Source organism: Cydia splendana, chromosome 19 (assembly GCF_910591565.1).
Source record: "Cydia splendana chromosome 19, ilCydSple1.2, whole genome shotgun sequence".
Classification (NCBI taxonomy): domain Eukaryota; kingdom Metazoa; phylum Arthropoda; class Insecta; order Lepidoptera; family Tortricidae; genus Cydia; species Cydia splendana.
In genome coordinates, this window is record NC_085978.1 from 1432892 (window position 1) to 1448910 (window position 16019).

General features: G+C 36.4%; 1 protein-coding gene across 1 annotated transcript in view; it reads left to right on the forward strand.

The window, feature by feature from the left end:
• The window catches only part of LOC134800349 (uncharacterized), a 39993-nt gene that overhangs the window by 17154 nt on the left and 6820 nt on the right, over window positions 1–16019 (forward strand). The window contains exons 8-14 of the mRNA XM_063772849.1: window positions 119–213; window positions 534–951; window positions 1247–1371; window positions 10126–10210; window positions 12604–12797; window positions 13437–13606; window positions 15775–15876. Coding sequence (XP_063628919.1) covers window positions 119–213; window positions 534–951; window positions 1247–1371; window positions 10126–10210; window positions 12604–12797; window positions 13437–13606; window positions 15775–15876 — 1189 coding nt within the window. The remainder of the gene's footprint in view (window positions 1–118; window positions 214–533; window positions 952–1246; window positions 1372–10125; window positions 10211–12603; window positions 12798–13436; window positions 13607–15774; window positions 15877–16019) is intronic.

Here is a 16019-nt window from a genome sequence, read left to right on the forward strand (position 1 = left end):
TTTTCACTCTAGCTTATTTATTAGATAATTTAGATATACAGATTGAGCAAAATTTGATTTTGCCTACTGTTTTCGCGCAGCAAAGTAACTTTTTGCACATGTTGTTTTCCACCCCCAGTACTTCCGCGGCGGCCTCGGCGACTGCGTTTTCGGCTTCGTGTACCTCATGGAGCTCTCCACGCCCTTCGTGTCCCTCCGCGGCATCCTCTCAAGGTACAATCATTAAATATCCTCACACACACACACACACACATACACACACACACACACACACACACACACACACACACACACACACACACACACACACACACACGCACACACACACTTAAATTGATATATGGTGGATGGAAAAATTTTGCATATACTGATATGTAAAAAAATAACACACTACATAAGACATAACAAAACTGTAGGGTTAGAAACGATAGTGGGCCCACCACAAAAGCCTTATTGAGCTTACTTTGGGACTAGTTCGATCTGTGTAAGATTGTCCCATAATTTTTAATTATTTATTTAAATATTCTCTGCAGGCTCAAGATGAAGTCCACCCGGGTCTACCTGCTGAACGGCATATTGATGTTACTCACGTTCCTGTTCTGCCGAGTGCTCAGTCTGCCGTACGTCTGCCACATGTACAGCAAGGCCGTGGGGATGTCTTACTTACAGGTAACTTATAAGATGAAGTCCGCCCGGGTCTACCTGCTGAACGGCATATTGATGTTACTCACGTTCCTGTTCTGCCGAGTGCTCAGTCTGCCGTACGTCTGCCACATGTACAGCAAGGCCGTGGGGATGTCTTACTTACAGGTAACTTATAAGATGAAGTCCGCCCGGGTCTACCTGCTGAACGGCATATTGATGTTACTCACGTTCCTGTTCTGCCGAGTGCTCAGTCTGCCGTACGTCTGCCACATGTACAGCAAGGCTGTGGGGATGTCATACTTACAGGTAACTTATAAATATGGCAAATCAATCAATCGTCATCATCTTCCTCGCGTTATCCCGACTTTTTGCCACGGCTCATAGTAGCCTGGGGTCCGCTTGGCAACTGATCCCGAGAATTCGCGTAGGCACTAGTTTTACAAAAGCGACTGCCATCTGACCTTCCAACCCAGAGGGGAAACTAGGCCTTGTTGGGATTAGTCCGGTTTCCTTACGATGTTTTCCTTCACCGAAAAGCGACTGGTAAATATCAAATCATATCTCAATACTATTTATAATACATTTGTATTTCCATCCCCAGGCCGTGCAATCGCTACCAACCGGCTGCAAGATCTCCATACTGATCCTCCTGCTACCCCAGCTGTACTGGTTCTACCTGATGTCGGCCGGCGCCCTCAAGGTGTTCCTCGCCAAGCCCGAGGAGAAGCGCAGTTGACCCAAGCGCAAGAGGAGGCGGTAGACACACCACTCACCGGTGCCCTGCCCATTAGTCAGGTGAAGAGTATCGTTCACCCAATGTTTTTATATCCCCATCTTTGCAAGTTTTCAATTAACCAATTTACATTAAAGTTAAAAGGAAATCGTCACAAAATGGTCCAAAAACCAACCGAGTTGAGAGTTAGGTCATCAAATAGGTATTTCTATGAACTTAATTTCGTTGTATGGGCACCAAGCGGAATTCCATTGCAGATTGCAGAACTGAGATATTGGTATTTTAGTCAAAATGTCGTCTCCCTTATTAACTAGGCAATAGTATGACCTAACTCTCATTTCTGTTGGTTTTTGGGCCAGGCATCATACAAAGTTGCCCATGGTCCTTTCATGTGGCAGACCCGTGTTAAAAATATCTATTTTATGATTTTAAAACTTAGTTTATAAAATTTCAGTCAATTTTCTGTTGAATATATTGGGTGGACTGTATTCAAGTACGAGCGCTAAATAGGAAGAATTTCGTACATTGATCCTGTTCCTATCTCTGTCGCACGCGCATTTATATTACTGTCGCTTTTACACGGTGGCATTGTGGCACAGTGGCAGCGCCATCATGGGTGAGATAGAAATATAATTACGCGAGTATGATAGAGATAGCACCAGGCGGGTGAATGTACGAAATTATTCGTGCTAAGCGTTCTTACTTTATCTTGATTCTTATAATAATAAAAAGTAAGGATTTACTATTGACGCGGAATAGTAAAGTTGGCGTCACACATTTCCTTTCATATGGGGCTACATATGCTACTCTACATATGCGACTCTACATATGGCTCTACATATTTGACACTACAAGAGACTTTATACATAGCTGTATGTTACGAATCCGGCTACCACGTGACAGGCATAGCCTAGTGTGGGGCTACGGGACATTGACAAATGCTAATAAGGTTTTTTCTTTTAAATAAATATTCTTATTCTAGCTCTATTTTTACGCGTAAATGTAGTTTACGTTTCAACTCAACATTACAGCTAGAGGCAGAGCCTTCCTTCTGTTGTCCTAAACTTATCATTTAATTTTATTTCGTAATTATGTAATTGGAAAGGGAGAGGGGAGGCCTTTGCCCAGCAGTGAAAAAAATTACACATTTGTGACGCCGGCTTTACTATCAAGGGTGGAAGTGGAATGAAAATACCGCGATGTACCAAAGATCAACCTTTTATTACTCAAGTTCTTCCCGCCTTCTTCCAAATCACCCCTTTACTATTTCAATTTGGACGGAATTTTTGTGACTCTAAAGGGGCCCACAGATTACCAGTTCGCCGGACGATATCAGCCTGTCAGTCGTTCGGAACTGTCACCTTTTGCGATTAACTAACAGGCTGATATCGTCCGGCGAACTGGTAATCTGTGGGCCCCTTAACAACTATACCGGGTGTGGCCTGTACGAGGAAATAATTAAAACATAGATTGTACTCCTCAAATGTTGACACTTTTGTTCAATAAGTTTTAAAAATTATGAATTCTGACTTCCTTTTTTCATATACATAAATTAAATATTATCTTCAATGTACGCCATTATCGTCGCTGAATAAATGTTGGTCAGTATGAGGAGTATAGCCTACAGTTTTATTTTTTGCTCGTATTACAAGGCACACCCGGTATAATAACCGGTTTTTTAAAAAGCGGTTTGAAACATGTATGTATATCATTGATTTCTAGTTATAGAAATATACCATACTTGTAATGGTGTTTATCGATTTATAGCACTTTTAGAGTTTTTAGGCATTCTAGTTCAATCTTGTATTAAACATTAATTTGTGTAAATGAAAAATTAATTATTTATACATGTAATTTCGTTGCAAGGTACTCCACTCCTATGCCATATAGTAAGAAAATTGTAACTTCGTATATTTTCGTTGATTATTAATATTACAAATATTACAATACAAACAAATAATTCAATCAATAATAATTAACTTGGTTGTATCTTAATTTATTTTAATTTTTGTCATTTCTTATTATTCATTGTGATTGTACATATTTACTGAACGCACTAATTTATGATTTCCGCACAAAATGTGCACTTGTGTTATACATAATATATATAGGTTATGTACGTCTAAATAAATGGATATGGTGTTTAGTAATTGTAGACATAATTTATAGAAATGTGCTTAAAAGGCAGCTCTATAAGACAATTTATAACTAAAATTTAGCTTAAAACCAAAACATCAGTCTACCAGTTGACTAAATCTTAAATGTGCTTCTACAATAGTAATAAGTAGGTACGTCATATACTTACTAATTTAGATACAGTATACTCAGATAAATTAAAGAAATAGTATTTCCTGTAACATTTTATAAAGGCAATAATAATGCGGGTGTTTATGACACACGAACTATTTGAAAACGTTTCTTTTACATCTTTTATAAAAGTTAACTATGTGGAAAACTAAATTGTTAGAGTTAGACCAAGATAAATCTGCAACGATTTTGATAACACACGCAGTGCAAAAGTTATTTATACGTCATAAAGTCATAATTTCATAGAAGTTTGACGTTTAAAATAACACTTGCACTGCGTGTGCTATCAAAATCGTTGCAGACATATCTTGGTCTAACTCTACCTCTCTCATTTTTCGGCCTAATATTTGTCATAGATAAACCTCAACTCTAAGATTTAAAACTAAAACTCCACTTTAGGCTTCCAAAAGAACTGTTATGTTTATTTTGTAAAGAATTTTAATGGTATTGTCCATATAAATCAAGAATCAAGTTACCGTAATTATAGTATAGATAGGCAACCAAAGAGAATTTGAAATAGAGAGTTACTGTCATGGTAAATTATGTAGCTACAGTACATTTACTGCCTTCCACAGACGATTAAAACTGTTAGAACGCCATTTGACTTTGATCATTATTCTTTCACTGATATGTGTTAAACTTGTTAAATATTGTTAACTTGTGCAATCTTTTCGAGCGATGGCGCCATAACCTTTGGCTCACAGTCGAGTAGATGGCGTTAATTTCAATATTTAACAAATTAACACATATCAGTGAAAGAATAAGGGTCAAAGTCAAATGGCGTTCTAACAGTTTTAATCTTCTGTCGAAAGATGGCAGTAAATTTACAGTGGCTACATAATTTACTTTGACAATCCGCCTCTATACACTCTATTCTCTTTGTAGGCAACATAGCATGCAATATGTAAAAGTTATGTTATAGTATACTATTATACCTAAAGAGCTAAACACTTTTTGATGGTGCTTATCCAACTGAATAGGTAGCTACATAATGTAGCATAGGATAAGCTAGATATAAAGTTTTAAAATAATTTTATCTACACACACATCATAACCTATCTTGATGCGTTCAAAAACCGCTAATTACGGCCAACGTAAAGATAAACATTCAAAATTCGAACATCTCTGGAAAACAAAGGAATTTGATTTGACCTCATTTTTAGTATCAGTCCTGATAATGTTTTATTGAGTGTGTGGTCGAATCAAAGAGTATAATAATATATGTATAGTAAAAGAGAGCCAACTCGCGAGTAAATGTCAAAAAACGTCGACACTAACGCTCCTAGCGGATTTTTGTCACAAACCTTTACGTATGTGTGCGTGGCACACATGCATAATAGTAATAAAGACTATGGCGCCTTTTTCCTTGACCGTAAACAGTGAACTACAATGAGGGTTCCATTCTTTCACCTTCTTGCAAAGCAATCACGTGAAAAATGAATACACCTCATTGTAGTGCACTGTACACGGTCAAGGAAAAAGGCGCCAATATATTATGTACTATAATACATATTCATTCAGTGACGATTTACTACCTAGACCAGTATTTTATAAATGTTCATACCAATGAATATTTTAGTCGCAAAAGTAAATCACGATGTGTAAATTATCATTTATTTTTCATTACTTACATGCGTAACAAACCAAAAAAATATTTTCTAAGGGTTCCACTTATTATAATAAATTAGTTCGAAATAATACAAATCCACTATTAAAACTTGGACTTAAATTTGACTAGCTAGCACGAGCCACGAAGCATTGATGCGTTTTGGAGTCATGTTGTTTTAATTCGCACAGCCGAAAAGGCAATAACGTTTCTTTCTCCCAGGCGCACTCATTTTCATCAATTTATAGTGATTATACTATAAATTATTAATTAAAATTACAAAAAATTAGAATCTTCTGTTTGACTTTTATAGTTTGACGGTTACTATGTTTTTTTGTTTTAACGTTTCCTTTCACGTAAGGCACTTGGCGAAACTATTTAGTTAAATGTTCTTAATAAAAACGATTATATTATTTTAATATAAATACAATTATATTAAGACGATTAAAAAATGTGAGGTACCTAAATTACTGAAAATATTAAACGTTTCATACTTGAAACGGAATTTGTGATAAAAATGCAAAGACAAAGTTTTTTTTCTTTTTAACAATTATGGCCTGGATGCGTGTTTTTTAAGACATCACAGACAAAGCGGTGACACCATCTAGTTGATTTACATGGAAGCATCAGGTGAGGAAATGTTGCTGTAAACATAATGCTGACTGCGCTAGTTTTCATATATAAGGTACCCCTCTTTGAAGTTTCGCCCCCCTGGGTCGAATGTTGCAATGGCGGTCGTAACATGCGATTCCTGAATACATCTGGAAGAGCTTATAATATGTGTGTAGATAAAGCAGTTTATATAACTCTAGGCATTAAAACACTCGTGTGATTTTTTGACAAAACCCTACGCTCGTATTTTAATGCCTCTTATTATGTATCAGTCACATAAACTGCTATTAAAATACCTCTTACATATTAAAATAGGGTTTTTACAGGTATTATATCATTATATCACATTAGATTCATGTAATCTGAGGCCCTACTGCGAAAAACGAAAATCGTAATTTCTTTATCTGCCTCTCTATTGCTCGAATATGCAAGACCGACAGGAAGCAGATAACGAAATTTTGACTTTTGTTTCATTTTCACTTTTGAACCATTTCACTGCACCCTCTTTGAGATTTGTTTAGAATCAGAACGAGATCTCATCACTACTTTGAAAAAATCTCGTATCTCGCACTGCTACTCAAAGTTAAAATGCAGTACCTCTGTATGCATGCATGCTATAGTTGCCACATTTTTATTTTTATTGACAGAACAAATTACGAGTTTTTTTCTTTCAAAGTAGTCACTATCTGTCATCACAGTATTTCCGATTTGCATTTAACTTCGTAAAGTATGGTATTTAAATGAATTTATGTCTATTAATGTATATTAAGGCACTGCATGCTCTGTACTGTATAGTCCGACAAGAAATTGTAGAAAATAAATGAGGGCGCCACTTCCTACGAAACTGTCACATTTTTGACGTAAAATGCTTAAACACGGCATAATTTAGTATGGATTTTTTTTTAGGTCCATTTAATTTAATTTCTACTATTTTATGTCGCACTATATATGTATGTAGGTATGCAATTTTTTTAACTATGCTGTCTATATTAAAATCGCATTGCAAAACATAAAACAGTCATAGAATAACTTCTGTACCCCCCCGTGTAAATATTATTCGATAGCGTCACGTGATGTACGCGTTTGCGTTAAGTATCATTTTGTATGGGAACTTGAGTTTCCAAAACGTCCCGCTTGGCGCGCTGTTCAAATCCCATACAAAACGCAAACGCGAACGCACGTCACGCTAACGTCACGAATGAAATTTACACTAGGGTTTCTGAAGTATTTGACTTTTTGTACTTGCTTTCAACTAAGGTATTACATACATACACACACACACACACACACATACAACTGTTACCCAAATTTTCTGACAACTAAACTGTTTGTCTGTTGTGATTTTTGACGGTTGTCAGAATAAGTTTTGGGTGTACATATTTTGTTGATTTTCTTTTTATTGGTGTTAAAATTCGAATAATATATGGTAATGGATAATCTTTAGGTGATCTGAGTTGAAATTGTTATATATTTATTATGTTTAGGCGTTTAAAATTTTACTTTAAATGTTTTCGTTTGTAAAACTAAGATTGGTGTTCTAAATTAAATACTTATATAAAAACAGGTCACTCACGTATTACACCACCGCCAACTCGAGCTCGAGCGTCAACTCGCCGGTCCGCCAACGCGAGCTCCAGATGATACTGCTCGGTACGGAGTGAAACATGTCGAGCGATTTTCGACTTGAAATACGTGAGTGACTTATTATGTATGTGTCTCGCGGAAGTTTTAGTGTTCTAAATTTTATAAAAACATGGCGTTATCAGGCTAAAGGTGCAACATTTTTATGTCATTATTTAAGACAAAAAATTGATAAAATCTTGTAATGATAGGATTCAAATTTCTCGAGCATGATACAATGATAAAATTGATAAACCACAATGCACAAAGATGCATATATAATACTAAAGTGAAGGAACGTATACGTACGACTCTGCTTTCATTCAAAATGACATGGTCGACTACACTACTTAAAATATCCGTTATTTACCCGACTACGGCGAGGCCTAAAAGAAGGGTTATTTATGTTACATGTATATTGTATTTTGCCTCTACTCTAGAGGCTAATATGAGTATCATATATTGATTTTATCTTTATTATATAAAACCTAACTTGAAACTTCCTTCACTAATATTATTAGATTTTCTGCTAATCGATTATTCCGTTAGGATTAATCGATTATTTCCGAATTTTTCGATTAATCGGATAGACTTTCTGTACAATGTTTAATTCTTCGCTTATTCGATCGAATCGATATAGGACATACTTTCATATGCTATACTTCCATCGAGCCAACTTAGACACTATACTACTTGTAATCACTGTAAGAAACTGAGCTTATGATTTCCATCGTTCCATAGTTTAACGTTTACTATGTAAGTTAAGGTCGGTGATACAATGGATCGTGGTATGACCATTACCAAAAGTAGTTTTAAAAGTGGAAAAATTACTGTCTTGAATGAGACTTGAACTCACGGCCTCTGAATCTGTCTGGGTTCAAGTCTCACCCAAAATATTACTTTTCCACTTTTTATTCTAGGCTTAATAGCATCGTTCGCAGACTTTTCTGCTTGTTAAAAATTACACTACCAAGAGTAGTTTTCAATGCTACAGATAATTTTTTTGTAATAGAGATTTTCATAGCAAACGTTTTAGACGGTTCTAATCTCAAAGTAACGTCCTAATTAAATCTATAGTATATCCAGGGAACACAGGAAGACGCGTAAAGTAGTGCAAAAAGTTTGCGGCATATTTATCTGCTGAAGTAGATGGCGCTTTACGGGTCGTGTATTGTTGAGGATGGAAAAGTTGGAAACCAGTTACTACATTATGTGTTGTGGAATCTAGTATAACTGTCACAATATTTTGCACTACTTTTTGCATGCATTAGTATATATACTGGGTCAAGCAGATCTTGTCAGTAGAAAAAGGCGGCTAATTTGAAAAATGTAGGCGCGAAAGGATATCGTCCCATAGAAAATTTGAATTTCGCGCCTTTTTCTACTGACAAGATTTGCTTGACCATCTATATCTGCAAATATTATTTGGGCATTTTATAGGTAATACTATTAAAATGTATTATGGTTAAAATAGTATTACTTTATTGTTGTTTCCACGATTTGTTGTTCATTGACCCCATATATATATATATATATATCTAGCTTTTAATATTTAAAATTTAGGCCTAATGTGTCTGAATCTCTGTATGTGCAAACTGAAGTTATCAAAATAACTTTGCGTGATGACTGTACAATGTACTAACGGTGTTACCAGTGTTATAATAGATGTATAAATTATTCATAGTGTGATTTTCATATGGCAACACAGATTTGTCTATGGATTTTCTATGGAGAACTTAAAAAAGTTAGTTTTTTGTTTATTTTTCAACTGTCAAAACTCGTTTTTGTTTTTTTTTTCACACTACAATAAGTTTATTGTATAATAAATAGGCTAAGCATCTTTAATATTTACATATACAAACCCCCTTTATAAAAATATTTTACTAGTCAGCTGCAGAAGTATCTAAGCGGTACAGGTGTTGAAAATGGTCTAAGCACACTTATTATCATAGCACAGATCATTTTGCACAGTTTACTACTAACTGTACTAATTAAAAAAAGTTACCTAACAGATCTTCCTCGAATAAAGACTCTATTGCATAGGTATACAAGTAATTTTCCCGTAATATGTAACTATGTAGATGTACCTACTCGTATAAAATCTGTGTTGCTGTGTGAAAAAATAACATTCGTCTCATAATCAAGTCACTAGGAATTGTTCTTACATCAAACATCAACATTTATTCAGCAAATAGGCCACAAGGGCACTTTTACACGTCAACATTGAATTTACATACAAGCAAGCAAAAATAATAACAAGACATTAACAATTTTATAAAATACAACTAACAATTCAAACTAACGTATTACAATTACTTAGAGATGTATATGGTCTCTTAATGTCGAATTACATAAAAAATACAGATGCAAAACACAAAAAAATCTATAATATTTAGAGGTGTAAATGTCTCTAGGTGTCAGAGCTATAAGATTATATAGTTTATCAAATTATCCTTAGAGATGTATAGGGTCTCCAAGAGTCAATATCCTATATTTTAGTTTCTTCTTATGTTTTAGAGATATTATAAACTGTACGACAGAATAAATAATAGTACTAGGTACAGAAGGTTCACTCTCTAACAAAACGCGTCTATTACGACAGATATGACCGCAAGGTGGCGCAAGCGCGCGCAGGCGACCGCTCCGTAGCGGTGCGCGGCAACTGCTACTGCTGGACACTAAATCTGGTGTGGGCTGCATGTATAACTTATATTTATACTTGTAGCGACGCATCCAAATGCCACGCCTGACTGTACTACACATAAAGATTTGTCGAGAAAAGAGTTCAAACTTCAAAAACCAAAGTCTAGCTTAACTTACGAACTTACTTATCAACAGTCCCGGGTTCAAATCCTGGTTCTTTGCCTTTACCAGTACCTACCTATACAGTGTAGTGCATAATTATTTTCCATCGTATTTTCACGGAAATTTACGAACGTGTCTTGCTATTTCAGTCAGTCTCGCTACAAAAAGTACTTAGGTTGCCTGAAGTAGCATGACAAATACGAACGTTTCCGAGAAAATACGATAGAAAACATTTATGCACTACATCAGGGGCCCATTTCTCGAACGATATTAGTCTAATATTATTAGTGTTTTGTCATGACAACCCATACGATTTGACAGTTCGTGGACTAATAATATTAGTCTAATATCGTTCGAGAAATGTACTTGAACTAGACCAGTAAAATTCGTAGTGGCTTGACGGACGAATGTTACCTAGCGATTGTAACAAATAGATGTGATATGTCATCTGATAGTGATGGCGGGACTCCGCAACTGTTGCACTGAGTGTTTTATAAATGTATAGACTATTTACACGTGTTTTATTTGTGCTCAACGATCCCTAAATATATTTTTATGTCTTCAAGGAAAAATAGAAAAAAATATTGATTCGGGTAAAATCGAACTCGCGACACCTAAGTAGATACCAGACCGTCGCTCTATCAACTGAGCTACTGAGACTTAGATATTACTTATTACGTGCGAACTGATAGCGCTATTACGCTTTCTGTATAATGTTTTATACCTAATTTATTATTATAGAAACTATATTATTACGTTCATAACAGAAATTTTGCTAATTGGTAGCATGCAGGGTGTTGATTTTGTCTATATCAAGTCTGCATTATTGCACTGCACCCACCTTGACAATTATCTGTTTGGCCCTTAAGTTGACTGGTAGAGAATGCCATAAGGCATTAAGTCCGCCCTTTGTACTTTTTTAATGTGTAATGAAGTTTACATTATTAGTTTAGTACCTAATATTAAAATTTAATAATCAGCCAAGTGCGAATCAGACTCCCCCAAGACAAATAATTTAATGTCATGCCACCCTGTATTGATTGATCGTCGAAAATAGAAAACAAGTAAATCAAAATTATCACAGCTATCAAGTTCATTATCAGGGATTACCCCTGATTTCTGTTATTTGCAGATACTCTTATCATTAATTGATTATTAAACAGATTTATTATTGAATTAGCATTTTGGTGATTAGTGGATTTAGTGGTATCCAAGATGTTCTTCAAAACGGTCTTCTTAATCGTGGGCTTAAGCCAGGTAAGATATTAAAAAGTCAAGTTTATTAATACCTACAAATATTATAAAGAGTGAAAGTAACTGTCTGCTACCTCTTTACGCTGGGCCATTTTTTCATGTATGAGGCGTGAATGTACAAATGATTCTGAGTAAAATGAGCCCAAGAAGTCAATATTTTCAAGACATGAATGAAATGTACACTTTTTTTGGAAAACGCTCAACTATGGTTGCTGCTCGACGTAACGTTAGCGCAACTGCGCAACTAATTATCAGATTACCTTACGTAATATTACATGTACACGGAATATTTTACAACTACGTCATACGTACTTCGTCATAGATTCCTTTTAAAAACTAACAATATTTGGCACTTTCATTTGGTCCCCTGTGAACTCGTGTCCAAATCCGGGCTCGTACCATCGCCCACACTGTTAACTGACAGTTCGTAAACCTTATTACAAAAGGCATAAGGTCCAACGATGGACAGTTAAGAGTGTTACTGTTTGTATGTAATATATTTGGGAAGAAATTCAAAGAAAAAATGTTATTCCAAATTTGCATGTAGGGTAGGGAAGGTATCCTACTTTTTAGATTTTGACCACTTTGCTGATGCCAGGTTCTGGCGCTGCCCACGGAGCCGGAGTACAGCGAGGTGGACTTCATCGAAAATGTTCTCAAGGTCGCAGCCGGCTCTGAACTTGACGCTGCTGGTAAGTACCAATGCCAACTTCTAATAGTCCTATTACCTCTGCTTGACCAAGGGAAGCGATGGAAGATCTCCATTTCAGCTTCGAGAAAAAGCGTTCTTATGTCAAATTTTTGTCAATCTAGTCAGTTTTTCGATTGTTTTCAAAATGGAGGAGCCATGGAGGTTTCCAAGGTCACAGAGCCACTTAATACCACACTATTTCTGCTTGCTAATGAGTGTCAGGAAAATATTACCTTTTACCTACCTTTCTCTGACTGATGTAATAGGTACGTAACCTTTAGAGAAGTGATGGCAGGATCGCCATGTCAAGGGTATAGCTTCATTCAGTAGATATATCTGTACAATTTTGATCTGTTTCTAGAAACGTCAATGTCTCGCATCGTGTCGGGCTGGCAAGCGTACCCCGGCCAGCATCCTCACCAGATCTACCTCCGTATGGTCAACGCAGCTGGCACCTTGAGCGCCTGTGGAGGCTCCGTGGTGCACAAGAACTGGTTCATTACCGCTGCTCATTGCACGGCACAGTAAGTAGCTACTTCCTTTAAAGCAAAGCGTGAAAATACGACCTTATGTCTCTTAATACGCTCCGAAGCTGAAAGCCTGTAATTCCTGTAAGTAAATATGAAATTTCGTATAGCTCTTCAAGTACCTTTTTTTATTATTATTTTATTTGGCCAGAATTACCAACGACCTCACTTTTCGAGATTTAGTGATGGCAGGATCGCCACGTGACATGGTGTGAGGTAACTATTTATTGCAGGGTGTAGCTTTATTCAGTAGGTATCTGTATCAACTGTATCATTTTAATCTGTTTCTAGACACGTTAATGACCACTTATTGATGAATGAACACGTATTGGACCAACGTATAGACCACCTCTAACCTAACGTATTAAGTATTAACGGCATCCCAGTGGCAGATTTGCAGTGTTGGCTATTCTAGGCCCCAGGCCCTGTAGTAACTACTAGCCGCCCCTTTCTCAGCACCCATCTATCTACAGACTGCCGCTTTGCTGCCGTCCCTAATATCTTGTCGGCCTAGGCCCGGGCCTTAGGGCAAATCCGCCACTGGGCATCCCTAGTTGATAGGCCTACGTTGGCGATATGTGGACCGGGTAATTAATTGATCTCTCGCGTTACCTCATTTTGTCCCTATCTCCCCAGACGGGTGCAACTCTTGGTCCGCGCCGGTCTCGTCCACATCTTGCAGCCCCAATACGACTCGGAGACGACAGAGTGGTACAACTTTCCCTCCTTCGTGGACGAGCTGGCGCACATCGTCCAGCCTAATGACATCGCCATCGCACACGTCGACGAGCCCTTCACTTTCAGCCGTAAGTTATCCCTTCGTTCTAACGTCAACCCAGTGGCGGATTTACAGTATTTACGCCCCAGGCCCTGTAGCCGCCCCTTTCTCATCAGCATCACCCATCATTCTGTGCATCATATTGACTTGATTTTGAGTTATTTCTTGTCAGTGGTTTTTTGTCACAATTTTCCGCCCCTAATATCACGGCCCAAGCCTACTGGGCCTTAGGACTAATCCGCCACTGCGTTAACCTTATCGAAAACAAAATAAACTTTTGCTATCTTATTTTTTATATAGTCAATTAATATCCTTCTCTGTAACTGATTCGTAATGAGGTGTGCAATTAAGAGTATTCTATCTTCCGACTATCTCATCATCACGTCTATTTCCCCTCAACTTTGCTGCAAGTTTTTTTTGTGTGTAGAGCGCTTATGAGCTTTGGTGTCGGCTGAAATTATATGATAATATTTGTGACGTCCCACGGTCAAAGGTACCTTATGGCGGGTATGGAGTTATGCATACCCCAGTAATCTACAATAAATAAGCTATCGATAACACAAAAGATCAACCTTCTAGGTTGCGTAGTTACAGAGATATGATTTTTTGAAAATAATGTTGTGAAATGAGCAACTTTACGATAGAGAAGTTTTAAGTTTAGCCGCCTAAAAAACTATGTTCCTGAAGTAAGTTACATAGTTGACTACAAATAATAATACCTTATATATCTGAGATTAAAAAAATATTGCGACTTGTTCTGTAATGCAAATAGAAACTTTTGATATCGACTGATTTATGTGTATACTAACCAATCTCTTGAAAATAAAGTTTTATTTCATTTTCACGATTGATTGCAATGAGCTCTCAAGATTTAAATTTTATCTATTAGAAAACGACACTGACAGACAGTTTAAGCAAAAAACAATACCGATTTAGAGGTGAAAATGTATTTTCTGACTTTTTCATATAAAATCACAAAATTGAATATTTTTACTTTTAATGTGACACACAATCAATTTTTCTGAGCACATATGAAAGAAATTCTGTCATTCGAATGAAATAAATCCTAAAACCCCAACTTAATACTATATTTAACCCCTTATGCCACTTTAAACTTACATAACAATAACAGTATTGGCTCCATACATTTACGAAAAGGTACCTTATGGAAATAAATCTAATAATAGATCACTACAAAATATCAATCATATTACAGTTTATCTTTTATGAATAGAAAATATTAATTTACATTAAACTGCCCCAAATTTAATTAGTTCTTCGTCATAATAATCTTAAAAAAGACCAATAATTTGTATGTAATGAAAAGGTACCTTGTGATTAAGTTACATGATGAGGCATGATGATGATGATGATGATGGAACAGTTAGGATAAACTAATAATATTTTGGTAATGGTATAAATCGTCTATTTCTTATCAATAATATATTTCGGTTGCTATTGAAGATAAGCGGCATTGAGGTTCAATGACCTCAGATATTCCATAAGGTAATGCGTCGGGTATTGGCAATTTTCAGCAAACCAATGGCTGATTTACTGCATGCGACCAAACCAAATGAAGATTATTCTAGTTAAGAAAGACTTGACGAGAGTAACTTTGGTATAATAGCAGGCTACTTGGATTTGTGATGTCGGTCGATGTACGGTTATAATATTTGCGAGGCGCTCCAACCAGAACTGAAATTATCAAATTAGTTTTGCAGAATGCTAATACAGTTCTCTACCAAACTCCTTTTCCCGTATTGACTAGTTTTTTTGGGAATTTTCAATCTTTTTTCCATAAGGTACCTTTTCTACTAAACTCTGAGACGACATTACTAGGCTTATAACTAACTTATAACAAAAATAAAAACAGGTAAACAAACGTTACGCATTAAGGTTTCAGATCACACAATAAAAAAAAATTGAGCATTTTTTCACCTCTTTACAAAACATTTCATATCTACGAAACTAGAAACCCTCATAAGGTACCTTTTCCCGTGGAACGTCACATTTAGTAAGTAGTCAATTAAAAACAGCAACGGTACAACTATTATAAAACCTTACCTACCTACCTACATAGGTACCGAATCTTTCGACATTATAAAATTCTCGGACAATTCAGTATCGAAATTTCCCGTAAGCTGTACCGGTGCCAAATATATCAAAAACTGTTATCGTCGAATATTCGGTGTGCAGATCTGCTGCAGCCTATCAAGATGCAGTCAGCAGCTGACGCGTACAGGGACTACTCCGACGAGCAACTCATCGCTAGCGGCTTTGGACGTGTCTGGACAGGAGGTAAGTAACATCCTTTCCCGTCGTACAACTTAATATTTTTGTAATCAGCACACAATATGGCCCAGCATGGCGTAACTTTAGCCTAGCGATCAGAAGGCCCGAGACAATAAGACATTTGGCTCCTATCAACCATACAAAAAATA